Genomic DNA, 23,776 nt, shown 5'->3' on the forward strand with positions numbered 1-23,776 from the left:
TCCCAGTGAAAGGTCACCAGCATGGCTTTATTCTGCAAAAGGACATTTCCTGTGTTTCATACCACAGTGAAATTGCAGAAGAAAGTCTATAGAACACTTGCACGAGAAAAAGCTTCACCAAGAAGCACTTAAGATTTAATTGACAGCAATAAAAAATATTTTACAGTTAACATTTTCATTCAGGTTCTGGGAGAGACTCAATTACTCAGCATCAATGACAGGACTGCCTCATTATGGCCAATATTAAAATTGCATCCAACCCCACTTAATGTGACAGTTATAATCTAGAATTTTAATACACATCATTTTGAGCTTTTATTGCGCTTTTTTCCTTCTTGGGTGATTATCGATCCATCCATATTTTTACTCATAACTTCTTTTCCTCATTTGTTAGAACTGTACTCACCACTTTATAAGCCAGCTAAAATTCAAGCCCTCCTAAGGGTCCCTTTGATTTATCAAAATGCTCAGGATTCAGGCTAGTTCATCTACTCTTGGTTCTGTGTGATCCCAAGCACAGAAGCCACACCCACCCGGTGTTCAAAACAGCCGTTTCAGAAGAAAGCTGGGTTTAAGGGTGTGTGAGGACTGAACCGTGAATCAACTAAAGCTATTCTAGCAGAGTCAAAATCAATTACTTAGTTCCTAAAAATGATGTGAAGAATTTGCTACCAGTTTGCCAGGGTTCAGGGTTTGATATAAAACTGAGAAAAACACAGATTAATCCTGCTGAGCCAAACTCAGGGTGACTTTGATGGCTGATAACAGAGGAAGCACGGATATAGAAAAACTTATTTTCACATACTTTTATTTCCACGGTTCTCCTAGCATTTTTTAACATTATTATTTTATTTTTTTACATAAGAACAGACTGTTATACACAGATATTGAAGCAGGGCAAAGGGGGTGAGGGAAAGAGACAAAAACCATACAAAATGGTGTCTACTCAAGCACAACAAAATCTATGTGTATAAAATTGTGTGGGTTGCTCCACTGTGGTGCACCAACCACTACCTCAATTATTTATCTTTTTTTAAATAGATTAATAAAAATACAATCTTTTAAATGGACCTTTAAGGTGGACTGCAAAATTAAAGATCTAGAGCCATGATGACTGGATCAATAAAGTAGGACAGTGTGGGTCAACGGAGCCACGCAGGAAGGGAGAAGTTGTGGCCAGGTTAAAGGTCCCTCCCCCACGCCAAAACAACAGCCTCTTTTTTTTTTCTCTTAAAAATGGCACACAGCATCTAGCGCTGGCTACTTTTCACCATACACTTGTACACTCAACATGATCAACAACGGCACACACTGGGGGCGGAAAAAGAAGAAAACAGGTGTTTGTTGTGTATTTTCCGTTCACACGCCTGCCTTCGGAAATGTTTGCTCTCCGTGCTGTAGTGCTTCTTGTTAGATATGTTTTAGTGGAGAGAGCAAAGGAAAGGGAAACAGATGAAAGTTTGTTATCTGTGTGTGTTTGAGAGGTGAAGGGGGTGTAGAGAGCAGCGTTTGTGTGACAGTGGTCGTGATGGCTCCATGCTGAAACATGGGAGCTCGATCCGTTTTAACACATACAGATTTGTCTGCAGAACAAAATGTGGATCTGCAGCCTGGGGAAAAAAAGAAGAAAACAAATGAAAACAAAAACAAAACAAAAAACACTGGCTTCAACCACAGTGTCTGCTGAACTTCACCTGCAGCACCCCAGACGTCTGCTGAGGACACCGCGGCTCATAAATACTCAATCTACGGATACCTAGCTAGAACATTTTCACTCTTGCATAACACAGAGACCACATACACGCATAAAACCACCTATGTGTATCTCAGTTGATGACTTCACAGTCCACTATGACGTGCTGGTTGGCCACCCATCACCATTAGGTGGCGCTTCACCAGACTGATCATCAATCCTCCAGTTTTGAAGCAGCACAGGGAGGTAACTGGAGGGCGATGGGGGGGAGAAACGGGGATACAGGACAGCCCTGCTGGAGTCACGGAGCTCGGGAATGTCGTGTGCCTTCTATTTTCTTTTTTTGTTTGTTTTTAAAAATAGTGTATCGTTTTCAAATCACGGATCCGTTGAATAACCTGGCTGAGGTTGAGCAGGGCTTCCCCCCCCCCCCCCCTTTTCTTTATTTTTTCCTTTTTGAAATATTTATTGAGGAACCGTCATGGCCACCCTTTGCTCAAGTCAGGGAGGTCAGTTACCAACAGCCCCCCCACCAGCAGCACTGGTCTGCTCTGAGGACCCCGGCTGTCTGCCTGCCTAATGGCCTTCCTGCCTGGCGGCGGGTTAAGCGGTTATCTTGGACTTGAAGGATGGAGCCATGCACAGAGTGGCCTGTGGGATATGTGGAGAGAGCCTGAAGCTAGGGGTGCCTGGGACCCTGTCATCTGTTGGCTGGGAAGTAATTGGGGTCCAGGTAGTTGTAACCTGTGCTCTGCGGCAGGCAGTAGTCCCGGTCCAGGAAGGTTTCTGCCTGGTACACTGGCTCCAGGTGGTGGTTAGGCTTGTGGGTCTCAGTCTTGAACAAGCTGGAAGATAAGGAAATGATACTGTAAGAACCACATATAAGCAATTTTCCAGCAAGTACATTTACTTTGACATATTGGGTCTCACACTGGAAAATTTTCACTGAGGGCTGTTTCCCCATAGATTTATATAGAACTGGAAGCCTTTTTATAACTACACTGCCACTGTGGCAGTAGCTATTTAAAGAAATGCACGTTTAAGGCACTTCAGTACTGTCTTTCTTTTTTAGACCCACGAACTACAGCCATCTTGCGTTCCATCTACCATCTATGGTAACTACACGCCATCAGACAGGTAAATCACGTGTTGTACTGTGAGATTAACTTGTAGTGTACAAAAAGAAAAACATGCAAAGTCAATGATGACTGCAGGAACCTAAAAATGTTCTGTGGAAAACCTTAAAAAATGAAACAAAAATGGGGTTCAGTTTAAACTAGCTTTTAGTGGGGGGATGAATGTTATTTAGTGAATGGCATACCACAAACAAATGCAAAACATCCTGTGTTTTCATTTCCACCATGTTAAATGTGTTAAAATGTCAGCAATATTTTCATCATGGTGCAAAGCGACCAGCACTGTGTATGACTGTTTGGTAATAAAGGAAGTAGAGCTGACCAGTCGGAGCAGTTGGAGCAGAAGTCAACAGAGTTGTCAGGCGGACAGTCCTGACAGTGCCACCGCACACCCAGGATGGGCTCCATACCACAGACGTCACACTGCACAAAACAAACACAAACATATTCATCGTCCACAGAACACACTCCCACAAAAGTATGAACATATTAACACCTTCTCTACACTACAAACTTGTTTCTGAAGGCCTTGGAGTAATTAAAAGAATTATTATTCAACAATGCCATTAAAATGTGCACATTTCTTAAGTTCATTTTAAAGCTTTAGGCAGAACTACTTCCAATATTTCACAGCCTCCAGTAGTTCTATTGGGACCTGTTAAAATATAGTTGTTACAGTTTATTTATCGTCTTATGATAACACATTAAAAAATAAATATTTCCTCTGCCGCCAACTTGAATTTATTTCCCCCTCAGGGTGCGACTTAAATGCATAACATTTTGAGGGAACATGTATATGCAGATTCCTGATCTTAATGTCATCACGGCGCAGTCTTTACCTTATAGCCTATGTGCCGGATCTCAGTCTTATCCTCCTGGATCTCCTGGAGCTTCTGTTTTTTCAGACGTTTCAGCTGTAAAAGCTCTTTGTATTCTGGCAAACTTCTCAGCTCCACAGGTACACTCTCTTCATCCTGTTCAGACAAACAGGATGTTGTTTGACAGTCATCAGGAAAACCACGTACATAATATTTCCTCAACAACTCCAAGGATCTAATCTAGATGCTTTTTACCCTGCAGACTTATTTACAGCCCGCAGCGATCAGTCTAATTTTAGCTGGACACAAGCAACGTATCGATAAGAGAGTACATACTGTCTTTCAGCCTAAAGAACAAGAGTGAAAAACATGGTGTCCTTTACAAAGACACAGCTACCTCCAGCTATTTGTATGAAGAAAAGAATAAAGCAAACAAAATGCAGCGTTTTATTTTACAACAAAAGCATCACACTTCCACATTTTGACAAGGAACAGCTTTGTGAGTCCAGTTAGGCTGCCGATGCACTTTCCCTCAGCAGACTTTCAATCTTCCTGCAAATGCGACCAAAATAAAAGACAAGCTGGTGAAGTGAGAAATTACTGTGACCCACGCTGGCAACACCTTTTTGACTTTACTCCATACCGGCGGTGTCAGAGGTTTCGTTAACGCGCTGATGGAGACGGTAGCCTGTGTACTCAGCAGGCTGCAGCGACCTGGTTTCACTAAAAGGTTACTGCCATCAAAGGCAAGAGAAAGAAATGTCAGCTCCTGGATAATGGCGAGCACCAGGAGTTGCGCAGTTCAAACAGAACGAAAGGAAAGTCTGGTCAGGTCCCCTGCTCTGATTTAGGCATTTTTAAACAGAACAAGCAGCCGTGATTAGAGTAAAAATCAAGAGTTAAATGCTTCCCTTCACCCAAATGTGCTAAAGTGGAGCTAAAAAGAACAGTCTCTAAAAAAGCATACGCACGAGAGCAGAAGAGGAACACAGGTGCAGTAATTTTATTTAAAACCGCTTTAAATGAACTATTCAGGTATAGAAACAAATTCCCAAAAGCCTGTAACACATGCTTTTAGCAGTCTTTATCCTACAGGTCACTGCTTACATGAGAAGGAAGAGGGTAAGACTGTAAACAGACAGAAAAGAGGAGGAGTCATGAGGTTCATTATGCAGTAAAGTGACAAATAAAATGGGAAGAATCAGTGAAAACATGATAAGTCACAAGAAAGAAAGAAAGACAATAAACCTTTGAAAGAAGAAAACACACTGAAAGACAAAAGACTGACCGAATCATCAGCCGAAGGGTCCTGCACACTGTTGTAATATGCTGAGCGTTCATCATCTTCATCCATGTAGACTGGAGGCTCGTAGGAGGTCAGGAAGGTGGACGGCCGGTACAGGTGTTTGTTAAGGTGATGCTGCCGCTTGCTGGATGCCTGGAGAATAAATAGGGTTCGTTAGAAGAGCGTAAACAAGGCAAATATAACAAGCAGTTAACAAATTAAGTATGTTTGTTGTCTCTAAACTACAGGGTTGTGCAATATGAATGAAATTAGCATTATACTATTATAAAACGCACCCCTGGTGGTTATAGTCTTGGTGTGGTAGTTCATTCAAAACCAGATATAATCAAATGTAATCATAATGTCCAATTTAAAATGGAAAACAACAGCTGTAACACAAGACAAAGAAAAGCTTTACTAAATGGCAAAAAAAAAATGAAGACAATCTTAGTTGATACTGTCAGCACATCTACAGTGATATCAGCATACGGTGGCTGAAAAGTACAGAGGGACTGCAGCACAGAAGAGATGTTTGAGGCAAACACGAAATGGATGACATTGCATTATTTGTCCACTTGAGAGCAATAAAAAGCTTCGTTTTCAACATCACGTTTTATCACCCTGTTCATATCTTTGCCAGCAGGCACAGAGTTTAATCCAGTCTCCAGCGAGCGCCACACAAACTCCCATTCTTATCATTAAAATACCATTTAACTGAAAGCTGATATGACAACAATGAATTAGTTACCCAGCATAAACTTTAATATTCAAAGGCAAAACCATTACTTTCAATGAGATTACTTATTCAGTATGGCTATGAGAGGGGGGGTGTAGTAATTGAGTTACCTTTTTAGTGTACATGCACAGGTTGGGTGTTCTTCCAGGCACAGGGATACCAGCTTTTGTCAGTTTGATGAAGTACTTTTGAACCCTACTGGCAACCTGGAAGGTTTTAAAAGGGAGATGGTTCTGTTAATCATTCCCAACTGAGGAGCAGCTGCTTGAAGCATAGGAGCTCTCTCTCTCTCTCTCTCTCTCTCTCTCTCTCTCTCTCTCTCTCTCTCTCTCTCTCTCACTCACACACACACACACACACACACACACACACACACACACACACACACACACACACACACACACACACACACACACACACACACTCACTCTCCAGGTACTTGTAGGGGGTGCAGTTAACATACAAGTCAGCCTGCCTTTTACCACTGACAAGCGTACACTTTTTCGATTTAACAGTTTGTTTTTTGCAATTTCAAAGTCACAACAGGACAATAAAAATAAAAGGAAAGATGCTTTTTTGAGCTTCTATGAGATCAAATCTTTTGGTGCATACATCTACAAATATTCTAAACTAAGCTGCTATAAAATGTAACTTAATTGAAGTTGATCCTCATTTTCTTCGTCACCTGTTTTGCTGTTCGATTGCCCAACTCATCAGCAATCTTCTGCCATCTTCTGGATTCGACTTCCTCAGGTGGGAATTTAACAAGAAGCTGCTCCAGTTTTCTCTATCAAAACACACAAAACATCAGGTTAAAATTATTGCTTCATTCTTTAATGTTTTTAATAAATCTAACATGTGTTGACAAAAATCATGTTTTGTTTATTTGGTGGGGCGTTTTTCATTAGAGGGGATAAATGAAAAATACATAGAACTGATCACCTAATCATGGTAAATCTAAATTAAATCTATTCAATTCTATTTTATTTACATAGTGCCAAATCACAACAGCAGACACCTGAGGGTGCTTTATATTTTATGATGAAGTCCTACAATAATACAGAGAAAGCCCCAACAATCAAATAATCCCCTTTGAGCAAGCACTTGGCGACATAAAGTGCATAAATTAAGACGTATTAATAGCGCTGTACCAGTTTTAAACAGGTCTTAAGTATTTATTTTCTGAATTATGTTTGATTTCTATTTTACTTGCAAACATCCAGTTTTATGACGATCAACCTATAACAATCTAAACCACTCTTATGACAAATTGTTGCAGCGTGCTACAGAACATATGAGCTCTTACACTCTTGCTACCTACCTGTTCTTCCACAGTCCACAGCTGGTTAAATGTGTCGGGTTTATTTGGATGACAAATCCTCCCCCTGATCATCTGTCAAAGCACAAAAGTGGCAGCCATGTTAGAAGACTGACACAAGACAAAAAATAATGGGCACACCACCATTTGAAGAGCTCTTTACATATGAACTGCCTGGCACGCTGAGTCAGTCAGTTTGACAGAGAAAGCCTGGCTGTCAGATGTGACTTGAGATGTGTCATTGGGAGGATGCAGAAAAACACCAACTCTTTTGAGTGACAAACAAAATCCTGTTAGGATTCAGAGAGTGTAGTCTGAGAAAATGCTAATGTGTCTGCACAAAATAAACAGGGAGAGCAACAGAAATAATCAAGGAGTTGTTTTCTTAGTGCTAAGTGCTTTGCCACGTCTAATCCCAGCAATCAATTAAAAGTGAAACCTTGCTGCCGATACCATGTGGGAAAACACAAACACGCACACACAAAACAGAGGCTAAGAATAAGACTTAATCAGAGGAGTGGGGGAGAGGTGTGCTCCTCATGTTTCCATAGATACCATCCTTTGTGCTCACATGCGCTGCATGTTTAACTCTGCCAAGAAGTAAGAATATGAGGTTGGAGGTGGTGTAAAATAACGTGACGATTTGTAGGGTGACCTGCAGGAGATCAGTGACTCACCAGCTCCGGCTCTTAGAAACTGATGTCACAGAACCTGCACTAATGATATACTGGGAGATAACTGCAGCTGTGATGGCAGCACCTTGTGAGTGTTGTGCAGAATCTTTTAGTAAGGACACTGAGGTGTACCTGCGTTTGCCTGCCGTTCTCGGGCGCGTCACTTGTGGGTAGAGGGGAGTACATTGTGGAGGATTCACCTTCCTTCTTGGGCTCAACGGGACTTTTTGGTCGAAGAGGCAAACCTGGATAGGGAGAACAGATGTTTCCTTTGACAACAAGAAAGGAAAAAAAATGCACATACACTTGATAATCAATCTATTAACAGCTCAAGTCATTCACACGTGCCTTTGTCAAAGATCAACTTTAGCCGCCTGGTTTTCCGTTTCTTGTCGCAGAATTCTCTTTCAAAATCCCCGAGGCCTGAGGTGTACTGCTCCCAGGCAATGTCAGGAAGCTGGACAACATGCTGAGGACACGGCAAGCCTAGATTCACCTGAGGATCGCACAAATCAAGGGCCAAAGTCAAGTTGAATCTTTAGCCTAGTTTTACTAAAGCACATCACAACAGGAGAGGAAAAGACATCCACTATAGTCCCCCCCCCCCCCAAAAAAAAAAAAACTCTACTGGGAATGCTTTATACACTTGAATCTGCTACTTTTCTGCTGTGCACTTCCAGGCTTTGTGCACAGCACTTAGCTGCACCAAAGGCATTGTTACCCGTTTTTGCAGCTGTTCCACAAAGCTGATGGGATCGGCAAGCGCCTCTCTCTGATGACGCGCCAATGTTTCAAGGTCCAGGATGGCCTGCGTGCGCTGAGCCTCGAGAACTCCAATAGTCTGCAGCAGTCTCTGATAACTGACACAGTGGGGAGCAAGGTTAGGCAAGAGTAGAAGGAAGACACTGCTTACATTATTTAACCTGACACTTGCAATGCTGCAGTGCATCAAACTTTTAGACCACACACCATGCATAATTCAATTGCTGAGAACCTAAACAGTTGCACAAAACATGACCCATTTTCAAAAAGTTCCAACCTATTCTGCAAAGAAAATATAAACGGTATTACTGACTCCATCTATGTGATTATCACCACAGTGGCTGGAGACTATGCATCTTCTTAAACCAGATGCTATAGTAAAAGCCTAACAAGTGTAGAGTTACTGATCTAATGAAGCCCATTAGGGACTCTAACTGCACATCTCTCAGATTTCAGACCAGATATCAAAACCTGTGCATGACAAACATTTGGGTTTTGAAGCACTTCAGGAGCCTTGAGTGACCTTTCCTCTCACACTCTCTGGGGCAATGGGAGAACTGCAAACTGAGCTGTCAATGACTAATTGTGCTAGTGACTCAGAGTCCTTACAGTGCGAGCAGAGCCCCAGGAATTGACAGGAACGTGACAGCATCCTACACAGCTATAAAGTAATGCAGGTGCTCAGTGGAGCAGAGTGGATCAATCTCTACTAACACAACATGAATGAAAATCAATGCACAGGACACAATTTCTACGACAGAAGTCAGCTTTGTTTAAAGTTGTGTTGGGCTTCTTGGCTTGTACAGCATCCACTTGATCTATGCATCGATGAAAATTCAGTCTGTCTATGCATTAGTGGCATCAAAACTACTTTCTGTGATACTAAGCGACTGTGATTCAATGTATTAAAAAAAAGGAAAAAAAAATCTGCAAAAGAAAGCAGTGAGAAGATCCATTTTGAGGGAGACTTGGCTCTTCTTCTCACCACTCTGGACACTTGGAGAGTGTCCAGAGACAAGTCTGGTGTTCCATTGCCACCTACTGGGCCCGAGGTCCACTGACAAACATCACTGCCAAAGAAAAGCTGGCCTGTACAATATTAGTGCAATGTTAATGTCTGATAATTGAGAACAGGGATCTACTTAATATGTTTAGGACAGAGACATTCGTCAAAATCCACAAAACTGGTGCAAATATAAGATGTATGAATCAAATTTGTGCCAATTCTCCACGTTCAGCAACTCCAAAGTGCCTCGTCATGCCTTCCTAAAAATGACTCCTGGCTGCATTGATCGGAGGCTTTGAAATTCTCCTTACTCAGCACAACCAAACCTTGGCATGGCACCGAAACTTGATCAAATTATCAGGCAACACAAGAGCAGTGAAATCTTATTCTAAGCCACTATCCAAATATGAAACATTTACGGATATTAAGTGTTCAAAGACAAAAGAACCCCAGCAGATTATGTCTCAAAGTCCTCCTCTACCCCTCCTCCTGTGAAGATGTACAGCAAATCAGACGACCTGCCACAGCGCAGTTAGCAGAGCCTGACTGAGCGCGGCATGGGACATGTCCACCAACATAAACATCTCATCTTTCAGGACAAATAACAAAAAAAAAAAAAAAAGAAAACCACAAACAAAGATCAACACTGAGAAATCCTTTCTCTAAGAAACAGCTCAACGTACCGAGAGAAGAGATGACAAGAAGCAATCAGCATAGTAATTTTACAATCTCCTCGGGCTTTGGAAGAGTGACAAGTGGCAGTTAATTCACACAATAACAGTCCCAGATTGAAGGTGGAAATTAACTGCTGAAACATGGGAAACCTAAACAATAAGGCGGGAGCTATAGTTAGACGTTCCCGCAATTACTGGTGGACATATTTAAGCATTCTGTCTGCGAGTTGGCGGTGTAAAAACCCACGAGCTTCAACAGTAATTCAGCTTGTAAGCTTGAAAGCAGACTTGTAATCTGCTTTCCAAAAAGACTGTTCAATGTTTTCTTTTCATTATATTTACAATGTATTGTTTGTTTGTTTTAAACTCTCCATTCTAACGTGTGATGCAACCAGGATCTTCACACAGACTTCTGTGGGTGTATTCATCTTTATTGCACTATAGTACAATTTCTGAGCTGTTTGTCACTGACTATGTTTGGCCCTTTTGCACTCAGAGGCTCCTCTTTGGTGTTTCCATACATTACTGCAGTACAAGATCTACTTTTGAAGGCTTATCTATACAATGTTTATATGTATTTTGTACATATCTTGTGTAAGAGTGATAAAAACCTCAAGCCAGAAATAGGTGAGATACACTGCCCTGCTATATTCTTATATATTTCATACAGACTTGAACAAGCTCCCCTATAGTTGAACAGGGCCTACATTGTGAATACTGCTGAGAATCGGGACTAGGGCTGGGCCATATCATACAGTTCATGGTAATACCGGTATAATGTTGGGCAACAATAAGGAAATGAAATATCGCAATAGAATACGGGTAAAACGTGCATGCGCAGTGCCTTTGTTTTCAGACGCACATGGCGGAAAAACCATGGCGGCGACGCAGAATGAGAAGGGCGAAAGCGGATCGTTGAATAAAAACGGATGAACCAGAATTGGTTTGTAAAAATGCTGCAACTTCACTGGTGTGGAACTGGTTCAGCTTTCGTCCGTCAGATACACAACAAAGCACTATTTTTGGTAGAGCATGCTAGCGGGCCGTCGTTATTACCGTGTTTTTTGGAAAATACGGCACACTTAAAATCAATCCTTTGATTTTTCTGAAAATCGACAGTGCCCCTTATAATCCCATGTGCTTTATGTATGAATTCTGTTTGTGTTTACTGACCTTGAAACGATTTTATGTACACGGCGCTCGAAAATCTGTCAAATGTTTCAGTACGACTTTGCTAAGCTACGAACCCGCACCGCTTGATGGATTGTCGGAGCACTACGGCTGTCGTAGGGAGGAGCCTCGCGGAGTGATACGTACTGTGCTTCAACATAATATTACCGTATTGTGTGTGTATAACCTCTTTTTAAGTTTTGTGGATATTATACATGGTTATGCTGAGGACATGTCGGCCAGTTTCCACTGGAAATGCCTTTTGGTTAAACTGTCAGCCAGGAATTTGCATTTGCACTGTTACGTTTTTATATAACTTTAATGCACATAAAAAACAGCTGCTTGTTTAAGTGAAAATACATTATTAGTGCAAAAAACCCCATCAAAGTTGTGGAGTTGTAAAGTATTTTGTCTAGTGTCAATTATATCGCCAGTTATATCGTTATCGCAAATTTTCAAATGTATATTGTGATAAATATTTTTGGTCATATCGCCCTGCTCTAATCGGGACCATTTTTATTCGTTTAGCCTTTTTACCTAACTGTTCTTTATTTATTTTTTTGTTTGTTTGTTTTTTGATGACTACAAAGCATATTTGTAATTTAAGATATATAGTAACCACCCTGCTCTTTTTCTGACTGTTAATTCACATATATATAGGGTATAGGGTTCAGTTACATGTTCTGACTGGATCCTTTTCCTATGTGATAACACAAGTACAAGTTACCCTAGCCAGGCAAAGGTCAATTATTCATCCTTGAAGGAGAAACGAAGGGTTATTGAAATCATTAACAGAAAAGGAAGAAAAATATTGCTCTACTTGTCAAATCTTTGCCTTTTTTTTTAAAAAAAACTAAATAGTGAAATTTTTACCTATTCAGACCTCAAATGTATCAAGCCAGGGGGTTAGAGGTTTTCAATAAGGAAAGGTCATAGGGTCACTTCACTTTAAAGAGTCAAAATCCAAAAACAGTTTTCATATTATTTGTATATAAACTTAAAAATGCTGAAGCATTAAAAACATTAGAATAATCTTGGAAAAGAAAAACCCTCAGTACTTCAAATGCATCGCTGGTTGATCAAAAATATATTGATAAACATTTGCAAGAGCTACATCAACAACAGATTAAGAGAGCACAATCCACAGGGGAGCTCCCACATACTCTTTGTTGTGTTTAAGAGCCAAGTGGTCCGACTCGAAGTAATACACGTCTGGCTCCTCTTCCTCCTCCTCCTCCTCCTCCTCCTCCTCCACAGCCTGGCTTTGTGTCAACTCCTTGCTGTGTTCGGCCTCTTTCCCCTCTATAAATCCACCATCCTCACCACCTGCCCTGTCCCCAGGATCCCCAGACACCGGCTCCTCATTGGAGTGGCCAATAGAGTCTGAGGGAGCTGGCTCTTCCACCATAGGGCAGTCCTCCTCCTCCAGCCCAACCACCACCTCCCCCTCTTCCCTCAAGGGACCATTGTCTCTGGGAGGAGAGCTGGGCTTGGAGGAGCAAGCTTTTCCACTGGACACAGCCCTTCTGGGTGAAGTCCGCCGAGTGTATCTGTGTTCATAGAGCTCTGTGAAAGAGGTGGATGTGCTGGAAATAGAAGGGTTGCACTCTGGCTCTGTGGGGGAAGGGGGTGTTGTTAGTGGGGATGTGGTTTCTCCTGAGTTGCTGTTGTTGTTGTGGATTGGACTACTGTTCATATTAGTGGTGGAGAAGGAGGTGGAGGCAACAGATTCCTGCACTGGTGTCAGCAGCCGTCCATTCGTGTCGCTCTCGCTATCCATCACCTGCTCCTCATGAGCCAGACAGAACGAGTCACCTACTACGTCAACCTCCATCTCCTCCACTTCCTGCTCCTTGGCCACTATCAACTCAGGGACAGAATCATCCAGAACACCCTCAGATATTGGTGCAGATGAGGATGGCAATTCTCCTGAGCCAGAAACCTCCATATGCCCAGGGACAGAGTTTCTACAAGGCACAGCGGGATCAGGGGATGAGGGAGTCCCTGTCTGACTGCCGTTGAGCAGGGACGAGAAATTAGTATCAGGGGTAGGATTTGAACTAGACTTTTCACCAAGCGTGTTTGATTCCTCTGTGTTATTTTCTCGGAGTCCATTAGAAGCTTTGTGGGCATTTGGGAACTGAGAGGCCCCATCACACTCCACATGACCATCCTCTGCATCGTCCCCTGTGAGCCCACCTTCCTGTTTACTGAGGATAGGTGAGGCAGGAACTGTGTTAGCAAAGTTCTGGCTGGGTAATTCCTCACAACTGTTGTCCTTGCTAAGCTCTGGGACTGAGTCAGGACTTTCGGGTTTCACAAGCTCAGGGTCCTTCTCCTGTCCCTGAGACTCTCCAGAGCGAGAGCATCGCTTGGCCCTTTTAATTTGAGGAGAGGCATCCTGCGCCCCGTTCCCTCCATCACAGTTCTCTGACTTTTCAGGGCTAATGTCTTTTTCTAAACATGACTGGCCTCGCTTCCTGGAACTGGTCCATTGATCGGCCTCTACCAGAGAAGCATCAGAGTGAGTTACATTTCCCTGCAACAAGGCCTGTTGTTGGCCATCCTGCGAATAAGTGTCCGGTGTCTCATCATGCTTTGTCTCCTGTTTAGCATCCTGCTTTGACTCCTGCTTAACGTCTTGGTTTGACTCCTGTTTTGTCTCGTTTTTTGATTCCGGCTTGACGTCCTGTTTGGTGACCTGCTTCGACTCTGGCTTGACGTCCTGTTTGGCGACCTGCTTTGACTCCGGCTTGGTATCCTGTCTGGGAACCTGCTTCGACTCCGGCTTGACATCCTGTGTGACGTCCTGCTTCGACTCCGGCTTGGTGTCCTGTTTATTGTCCTGCTTCGACTCCAGCTTGACGTCCTGTGTGACGTCCTGCTTCGACTCCGGCTTTGTGTCCTGTTTGTTGTCCTGCTTCGACTCCGGCTTGGTGTCCTGTTTGTTGTCCTGCTTCGACTCCTGCTTGGCGTCATGCTTCGATTCCAGCTTGGTGTCCTGCTTGTTGTCCTGCTTCGACTCCTGCTTGGCGTCATGCTTCGATTCCTGCTTGGTGTCCTGCTTCTTCTTGGGCGAACGGGCCCTTGGCAGTGGAGACACTGAGGTCTCCTCTGGCTGGGCGATGCTGCGGTTCCTGAGGGTTCGACCACAAAAGTTCTCATCCAATCCATTGAGCCCCACTGATGACCTTGTGACGCGCGAGGAACGGGATGCGGCCATACTATGGCGAGTGCCTACAGTCTCCTCATCTTGGTGCTCTCTCCTCTGCAGCCAAATGCGGGCACCTGCAAGATACACATGGAGAAACTTGCACTTAAATGTCAATCTAACAACTGAAAGCTATAAACATATGCAGCTCACTGTTGCATTAACATCACAGTTTTCAGTTTGACTGGTTTCACTGGACTTGCATGCTAAAAATGAATGCATGAACAGTACCCTGTGGTGTTTCAAACAGAAGCATGTACCAGAAGGCCTTTGTTAAATACCACTCGGGTCATTGCTCACACCAGAGGGGTATTGATTTATTCTGTCATTGTAGCTAAGCAACACCTTCTGTCCACAGGCAAATCTAGATGTCTTATACCAGGTCAGTACACAGGGAATAAATTCAAAAAGGGGGGGAGATCTTACACTCGCACAAGGAAACAATCATGTCAGATGTTCCTTTGTGCCTAAATGATCAATCAGTCTGTACACACGCCTCAAATGGCACAGCTTTGAGGCTCATTTGTATGTGACTACAGCTCAGCAAGCATTTTAAGATATGAAAAGACCACAAGCACAGAAACAAGGCGTTTAAAAAAAAAAATCCATCACACAGATTGTGTATGTCTGTTACAGCAAGGGAATATGTATTTCCTCCTTGCAGGCATTTCTGTTTTTTGTCACAAGTAAAATAAATGTAGTTTAAAGGTTGACTGATTTCTGACACTATAATTCTCACATCCAATTCAACAGAGATAACACTGCAGACACTGTTTTGTCATCATACACTGCAGGCCATTTATCTCTTCATAACAGGTGTGCCAACAGGCTGCTATCCTTCCAAAACTTATCACAACATACAAAAATTAAAATTCTCTGGGAACAAAAATTCTACATATAAACCATCATCTGCATATAAATGGAAAGCCATTTTGTGCCTTTTAAAAATAGAGTAAAGGGGGGGATGAGATATAGGGAGAAAAGCAGAGGTCAAAGTATTAATCCCTGTGGTACCCCACATGAAACTAAAGCTGAGGATGATCTGAAATCCAAAGGACTTGCACAAAACGTTCTCTCAACCAGGTAAGCCCTAAACCACTGAAAAGCAGTACCACGAATACATAGTTCATAGTACCGTCAGTAGCTAGTTATTACACATGTAATATTACACATCAGGCAAAGTGTCTTCCTAAAGTCTACCCATATTTTTTTCTCCATATACAAGAAAAAGTCTCAAATCATCTTAATATTTCTCTTCACCTCTCTCTGATGTGATCCATTTGTGTGGGTGATGGCTGACCCGCACTATATTGAAAATACAATAGCAACTCATCTGCAACTAAATGGTAAATGAGCTGGTTCTTATACAGTGCTTTTCTACTCTACTTGAGCACTCAAAGCGCTTATACACCCAATTACGCACATTTGTACAAGCACTTTTTCTACGTAAAAGTGGGGTTTTTTAATCTAACATTCAGCCCCTGATTATCTGGTGACTGCAATGAAAAAAAATCTGTTTGCTGTCGGATTGCAAGTAGCTGCGGCAACCAACTGGTCACCCAGAGACTGAACCTCAACCTCTAGGCAATCCCTTATGGCTGCAAGTCGATTACAAAGGTAACCTATCTCCAAACAAATTGTCGTCTGACTCTCACTGACTGGAATCACTCTCAAACAGACTAAAGTGCAGACACGGAAAACTGGAGACCCGACAGCCAAGTATTCATTCCTGTAATCCTTCTTCCAAGTTCACCACCTGGTGCACATGGATAGTTTGTGCATTATAATGTAAATTACCAAATTTCACATGGACCCTAGCAGACTGTCATACAGTTCATGAATACAGACAGATTCCCAACACATTGCAATCAGCCTGAGTCAGTCTGCACTGATGGGCAAAACTTAACTGTTTGTAGTCTGATAGTATCCCTATATAAAAGCAAGACTGCCAATCACCGATATCATTTTGTAGTTAAATTGCCATCACACAGCAACTATGTCACAATTTGTAGAGGTATTTATTAACGTGTTTTAAATCTATGAGATTCTGAATGATTTTTAATGTGAATTTCTCTGTATATAGATGGCAACGGATTTGCCATTTTCACCAATTTATCACAGTGAACTGTTGTATTGTCTCAAACAGATTTCATGTAAATGCTAACTTGACCCAATTGATTCGCAAATTTATAGCAGACTTGTTGCTCTTTTATCATCATTTTGATTGAGTAAAGTTGCTTCGAAGACTGCAATCAACTGTGAGTGGTTGCAGACGTCATCATCATCTTTGAAGCAATTCCACGGCAGCAAGATCAGAAGTTCATTGCACACAGCTGCAATAATTTTAGTCATGCTGCAGTCTCCAACCACTGTTTTTTCACAGGTGATTGCAACATGAGGGAAAAGGAGAAACTAGTGCCACTATTAGGGAGTTAGGAAAATAATGGTTGAGTCGAGCCTGATGTTATATTAAACATAAAGAATGATTCCCAGCCTCTTCCTCAGGCAGGCCATCGTTTTAATTTAACACTGATATCAGCAGAGACCCAAAGCATCGCTATTAAATCAGTAATACAAAAAACTGGATCACTGCATCTCTAATAAATTCACACATATAGACAGCTAGTTCTTGTTTCTCTCAGCATTTTTTTTTTATGAAGCATATTGCATAAAGATCATGGAAACAAATTAATACAATTTCTCTCTCATATATCTAACAAAAGTCATGGAAGCATTGAAAAAAACAACAACGAAGGAGCTTTCAAATTGTAATTACAAAAACAGTTTACACTAGATTATGTTGTCTTACAAAGTTATTAAAACAAAATAAGTCAATTAACTCCACAATCAACAACTTCAAAAAAAACCCAAACCAAATACATAAATACCTTACTCTAAGTACAAAGTATTAATAATCAAGTTATAATTGCCCACAGAAAAATGCAGCTAATGAAAGGGAGATTGTAAAGTTCCTGCTCCAGTTAGGAGACTTGCTGCTGACACATCCTCTGCATCATGGTCCAACTAATAAATCTAACCACAAGGACAATAAAAACAACATGTTAGAGGTCATATTAAAGTGACATTCAGCAAGGTATGATCTCACTGGATGTCCTTTTATAGATGATGGGAAACAGTAGTAGCCATATATCTTGGGGACAAATCGCATCAATTAGCGCCATGGACGAGGTGCTCATTTACATTAATTCCCAGTACATCAAACTGTGAGCCGACCTCCGTCAAAACTGATTTAAAAGCTCCTTGTCTCCCATACTCGGACAGTCCCTCCCTTTTCCCACACTGTGCTAACACAGCACCATCAAAGCCACAGAGGCTACTCCGGCTACAAATACATTTTGATAATACTCCTTCAGGGAGCTAACAATAGTCACCTGAAATGAACACTACCACATGCACATATTACTCACACTCTGCTAAAGAGCCCAGCTGAGAAAACTAATGTGATTTGTCCATGCATAAAATAAAAGAGAAAGAAAAGCAGAAAACGGGGAGGAGGAGGAGCAGGTTTTTTTCAGACAGAGCGCTCACCCTTTGACTCAACACGACAAAACTAATTAAGCCGGCTCATCTAACCTGCTCCCAAAAACTAGGAAAGCTAATCACTACATCAAAAATAATTAGTGCTACAGCTGGGCTGAATAACTTTATAAAACATTTGATCACACTTCCACCTTCCTAATAATTAACACGTTCCTGGCTTAACTCACAGGGCCTATCTTAATAGTTAATATTAAGTTCAATGTTGCATTCGGGTACCAGATTCCACAGTTATTAAATTAAAGTCGTCATTACATTGTAAATCTGACTAGCCTGCCCAACATCAGGTTCAAACTACAGTCAGACATGCCTAGCAGAAGTGCAATGACTGGAATGTTATAAAATCAGGTGACTTGCGTATTTTCCCATCCCGGCTGTTACCGAGTGGGTACAGACGAAGGCGTTCTAGAGTAACAAACATTAAACATCCTCAATGACATGACTCTCCTTGGCTGTGGAGCCTGTAGTTAGCAGGCATTAAACTACTCGCCACAACAGTGATTTCCTAAAGTATAAACACTGTGCAAGTTAAAGTGTGTTTATTTTATTTAAAAGGGACATTAACATGAGCAAATGAGACACATTTAGACGGCTTGTTTCATTTTCATCTGCAGTACCCAGCAGGCTAACTGCATTTAGAGAGAGCAAACAAAAACAAACAGAAAAGAGCAAGAATTATTTGAATGTTAAAAGATGTTACCATATAACATATTAAACGAACGTTAAAGATCATTTACAAAACAGCACAGACAGAAAACAACACAAACATGACTACTGAACCAGAGGCGGTGTCACCGTTACAATGACACCACTTCCTATTATGACAGCATTTTTGATTATCCAGGAAACAGTGATTTATAAAAAGTATGTTAGTCAGTTCTGTGGGTATAGTATTCCAGGTATGTGCTGCTCCATAAGAGAAAACAGTCTGCCCAGAAACACTTTCTCAAAAAATACAAAAACAGTTTAGATCAGTAATTGCAAAAACTAGCAAATATAAATAGATTTATAGGAGACAGAAATTCACAGATTGTTTATGTTGCAGGGTTCAACATAACCAATGGCTCTATGGCCCGGGGCCAGTAAATATATCTGATTAGTCAGCTGCTGGTCCATTTGAGTGTTTCCATCACAGCAAAATGGATGAAGCAAACATTTGATTGTCCATCTTTTTTTTTTCTTAATGTCAGTATTTTCCCCTTGTAGTCTAAAACAGTGGCTTTCAAACATTTTATGACCAAGTCACACCAAAAGGCAAGCCTTCATACCATCTGTACTATCTTCCAGTTGTCTTTTAAGTTGTATACTGTCAGATGACAGCATTCTGGATACCACATTTTCAGCATCTGCAACTACAAGACACCTACGATTTAGATCATTCCTTTTTTGTGCGAAAAGAACCATGCATCACAATATAGTTGACACAAAATCCCAAGGCACACCTGGATTTGTCTCAAGGCAAACTAATTGGGAGTAGGGCTGGGCCATATTATACCGTTCACGGTAATACCGGTATAATGTTGGGCAACAATAAGGAAATGAAATATCGCGATAGAATATGGGTAAAACATGCATGCGCAGTGCCTTTGTTTTCATACGCACATGGCAGAAAAACCATGGCGGCGACGCAGAATGAGAAGGGCGAAAGCGGATCGTTGAATAAAAACGGATGAACCAGAACTGGTTTGTAAAAATGCTGCAACTTCACTGGTGTGGAACTGGTTCAGCTTTCGTCCGTCAGATACACAACAAAGCACTATTTTTGGTAGAGCATGCTAGCGGGCCGTCGTTATTACCGTGTTTTTTGGAAAATATGGCACACTTAAATTCAATCCTTTGATTTTCTGAAAATCGGCAGTGCCTCTTATAATCCTGTGTGCCTTATGTTTGAATTCTGGTTGTGTTTACTGACCTCCAAACGATTTTATGTACATGGCGCTCGAAAATTTGTAAAATGTTTTAGTACGACTTTGCTAAGCTGTGAAGCCACACCGCTTGATGGATTGTCGGAGCATTACGGCTATCGTAGGCAGGAGCCTCGCGGAGTGATACGTGCTGTACTTCAACATAATATTACCATATTGTGTGTTTATAACCTTCTTAAGTTTTGTGGATGTTATACACGGTTGTGCTGAGGATATGTCGGCCAGTTTCCACTGGAAATGCCTTTTGGTTAAACTGTCAGCCAGGAATTTGCATTTGCACTGTTACATTTTTATATAACTTTGATGCACATAAAAAAAACAGCTGCTTGTTTAAGTGAAAATACATTGATGATTTTATTTGCACTAATAAAATTGCGGAGTTGTAAAGTATTTTGTCTCGTGACAATTATATCGTCGGTTATATCGTTATCGCAAATGTTCAAATGTATATCGTGATAAATATTTTTGGTCATATTGCCCTGCTGTAATTGGGATTCACTGATATAAAAGTGTAATACTAAAGGAAGCATATGAAGCTATTAAAAGAATGCAGAGCTTGTTAGTGCCACAGGAAAACACTGAAGGCGGCTATGACTGTGAAGCAGTCGTGAAGCTGAACCTTCACACATTTGCAACTGAAAATAGAATTGTGCACAAGCTAAAATACATTTCAAGGTTAAAATTATATAAGGTTCATTCCAACAAGTGCTTCTTTTTTCGGTAAAAAGGTTGATGAAAACAGTCATTATAACACAGGTGTAAATTATGGTGGAGCTGCAGCTTCTACACACACCCCAAGAAGCAAATGGGCAGTGTTTGCTTCCGTGGTGGAGCCTATACCTCCTAACATTTGTTTTAAAGGTTTTGTTAGCACCTACCCAAAACAGAAATCTATAAATTCTGCAATATTTTATAAATTAAGCTACTCAGCCATATATAAAAATATTAAAGCTTAAAATGTCTGTCGTTCCCCAGGGTACATCACTGTGTTAACTTTTGCTGCAGACCAAACCTGCTTGGAAGCAGTTTTTGATGGAGATTACAAATGAGCGTGTGTAAAATTGCCACATACTGACAAATAAATCCTACAGAAAATAGGATCACCACTCCTGGAAGAAACCTGAGACCGCAGGGTAAAGATAGTCTGAGGGTCTTAAGTTTTTCAAGAGCCCTGATAAGAATCAATAAGAAATATAAGTTACCAGAATCAACTTTAGTCATGCTTTTTTCCCCATTGCGACAACTGTTAAATGATTCTATTGTTCTATAAGTCTTAATTATATAATCCTTATATAGAACACCAACTTGTACTTATTAACCTTAAAATAAAATCTGAGAAGGATGAGCCTACTTTGAATTTATGTTATTTATTTTGTACTTGCTCTTAAACAATTAAACACCACAGAGGCTGCAGCTGTAAAAATAAGGCTATAACTTTCCTGCTTTCCTTAACTTTCCTTTCCTGCATGTCTAACATAAGAATTTAATGGAATATGCAGTAATCTGTCAGAATCTCATGTGTTAATGACATAGCCACAATGCTGATGTGTCTATTAACTTACACGGTTACCATTTTTCCAATTTTCCTTCCATGCTTCAATTAGGCTAGACTTTATTAATACAAAAATCAGTGGCTGTGCTGACAGCAGACCTGTCCGTGTTTGCGGCTGGTCAGACGCTGCTGCCGCCGCCGTACCTTTCTAGGGAAAGGAAACTCTTTTATAGGATGCTTCGAGCTTTTATACCCACCTTTTTATACCCACTTGAAAAAAAGATTTTTTTTTTGGTGATAAACCACTCTGTGACTAAACTGCTCATAAGTCATGCCAGCATTACAGCCATTATATCAGATTAAGAGCCACAAGAAGACACTGTTTTGGTTAATTTGCATTTTCTCTCTCTAGTATATGAGAGAGTAGACTCAGCCAAGGATACATGGTTGGGATTCATGTTTGCTTCCTATATAAACATTTGACTGTGATGCATTCTTCTCCATGAAATAAGATGTATTAATCTCTTGATCTTTCTAGAAACACACCAGCCATTAAACCCACAGCTGCCAATTTACCACAGTAAGGTGTGACAGTGTTATTTACAGTACTAACACCATATTGCAATGTACAGTCACCGATCTTGACACGCCGAGATCAATTTGTACTCACAGATATCCAGAGCATAAGCAAAGATTTTGAGTGTGAAAGACATTGTATGTAATTAGAGGACCCATGTGTTACTGTACTCTCAAATCAACCCACTTCCTGCCCCTCTCTAAAACGCTTGTTTGGTTGTAGAGTTATGTTAACACGTGGTGTTTTTGCCTGCACTGTCTTGACAGATGTCTCATTTGCCATCACATAAAGAAGCACTGCTTTCACTAAGATAGCAAGCCTGTAAACTCCCAAAGCTGTGCACTAATAATAAACACGCAACTCACGAGCAAACTCAACTGTTAGCAAACCAGCTAATCTAAACGTGGGTAACAGAGTTTGGTATGATGCATGTGTTTTCCGATAAATAAACGAGCTCTGTGCCATTTTACCGTCCTGCTGGGCTCATCGTCTCCGCTGCCGACCTGAAGTTCAGCACTTCCACTGGGCCTACTGGCAACCAAACATCCGCGAAGTGGTGCTGGTGCACATTCCGATGAGAATCGCTCAAATCCCTACATCTCAGCTAAATCAACTGCCGCGAGCTCCAAGCCCACGAAGTTGGGAGGCACGAGGATGCTGTTTAAACTGACGACGAGACTGGACGGGGGCGCAGCAACAGCAGCAGCACGTGCCAGCCGGCTGAGTTGAAGACTAGTTTTTGCAGCAAAAAAAAGTTCACGATTAAAACTCACGACCACACGTCTGGACAGAAACAACCCAGTTATTTCACAGGGAGATTGCGAATTAGCTAAACGTTAGCATGCTCCAACTTCCAAGCAGACCTCAGTTGACCTAGCATGCCGTTTAGCGGGCTAACCATACAAAACTAACTTACCGTTAGCTCTCGGGGGTTAATTTAAAATATATATATATATATATTAACACTTGAGACACCAAGCCGCAGGCTGTGGCACCAGCAAAATTAAATTATAAATTATTATACACGCTCCCTGTGACACTCAACGGACAAGTGTGCTGCAGTCTAACGGAACATTTTCCCCTCTTTCTGTTGTGCTCGACTAGTTAGCCAAGTTGGCTAACGTTACCTGTGCTAGTTCTCCCGTTAAGAGAAGAATCGTGGCGATTCCTGATGAAGCCCCTCTATTACTGACACCTAGCACATGCTAGCTAGCGCGACATCGGACAGGGGCGTTAAAGCCACAAATAAGACAGCACGTAGATGGAAGAAATCGCCGCTAACACGTTTTCGCCGAGGTTTATATGTCCAGCACTGAGAAGTAGCATGATTAGCAACCAAGCACTTGGTAACCAGCTAGCAGCCGAGGCTAGCCGCAGCAACCTGGCATTAGCTCGGCGAGCTAGCTGATTGTTCCGCGCATAACTTTGCCGATGTATTTGTGTACTGCCAGCAATGGCGGTCACACACATTTTGAGTGGGCTAATAAATTCAGGTTCTGTCGTTTGCTCCACCACAAGCAACGAACTGGAGGCACACTTCTAAACAGCTTTTGTAGCTTAAGAATTACACATACCTCACTTCCGTAAATTTGCTGCACGCTCGGCCGCAGCCATGTTTTCAATCCAGTCAACTAGTCGGGGTGTGTGAGCAGCAAGCGCTCTCTCGTCAAAATGCAACACTATCCTGTACATTTTTAGAGTGCCTCTCACTCTGCAACATTTCCTAATTTATGGCTTATTG

The 23,776-nt window shown here is 41.6% G+C and overlaps 1 protein-coding gene across 4 annotated transcripts; it reads right to left on the minus strand.

Moving 5' to 3' along the window:
* Positions 1–470: 470 nt before the first annotated feature.
* zzz3 (zinc finger, ZZ-type containing 3) lies at positions 471–23,718 on the minus strand. Of its 4 annotated transcripts, none has more exons than XM_085388150.1 (12): positions 23,163–23,460; positions 12,436–14,560; positions 8,382–8,520; positions 8,009–8,156; positions 7,793–7,905; positions 6,990–7,061; positions 6,354–6,455; positions 5,779–5,874; positions 4,936–5,085; positions 3,669–3,803; positions 3,152–3,252; positions 471–2,538 (listed from the first exon to the last, which is right to left on the minus strand). In XM_085388150.1, the coding sequence occupies exons 2-12, from the start codon at positions 14,493–14,495 to the stop codon at positions 2,394–2,396; spliced, it is 3,261 nt and encodes a 1,086-aa protein (XP_085244276.1). In that variant the 5' UTR covers positions 14,496–14,560; positions 23,163–23,460; the 3' UTR covers positions 471–2,393. The 4 variants fall into 4 exon arrangements, with proteins under 4 accessions (XP_085244276.1, XP_085244277.1, XP_085244275.1 ...); XM_085388151.1 differs by lacking the exon at positions 23,163–23,460 and adding an exon at positions 22,952–23,125; XM_085388149.1 differs by lacking the exon at positions 23,163–23,460 and adding an exon at positions 22,506–22,925.
* Between the last annotated feature and the right edge of the window lie 58 nt (positions 23,719–23,776).

The sequence above is a fragment of the Rhamphochromis longiceps genome, linkage group LG18, assembly GCF_057381845.1.
Source record: "Rhamphochromis longiceps isolate RC_006_pf linkage group LG18, R_longiceps_female_GT1.1, whole genome shotgun sequence".
NCBI lineage: Eukaryota > Metazoa > Chordata > Actinopteri > Cichliformes > Cichlidae > Rhamphochromis > Rhamphochromis longiceps.

Bases quoted from the DNA above. Each gene is read 5' to 3' on its own strand.
- zzz3 (XM_085388150.1), bottom strand. From the start codon at position 14,495: ATGGCCGCATCCCGTTCCTCGCGCGTCACAAGGTCATCAGTGGGGCTC. The intron at 8,157-8,381 runs GTAACAATGCCT...TGCGATCCTCAG, and splicing joins TGGAACAGCTGCAAAAACGG to GTGAATCTAGGCTTGCCGTG. The intron at 5,086-5,778 runs GTAACTCAATTA...TTTATTCTCCAG, and splicing joins TGTGCATGTACACTAAAAAG to GCATCCAGCAAGCGGCAGCA.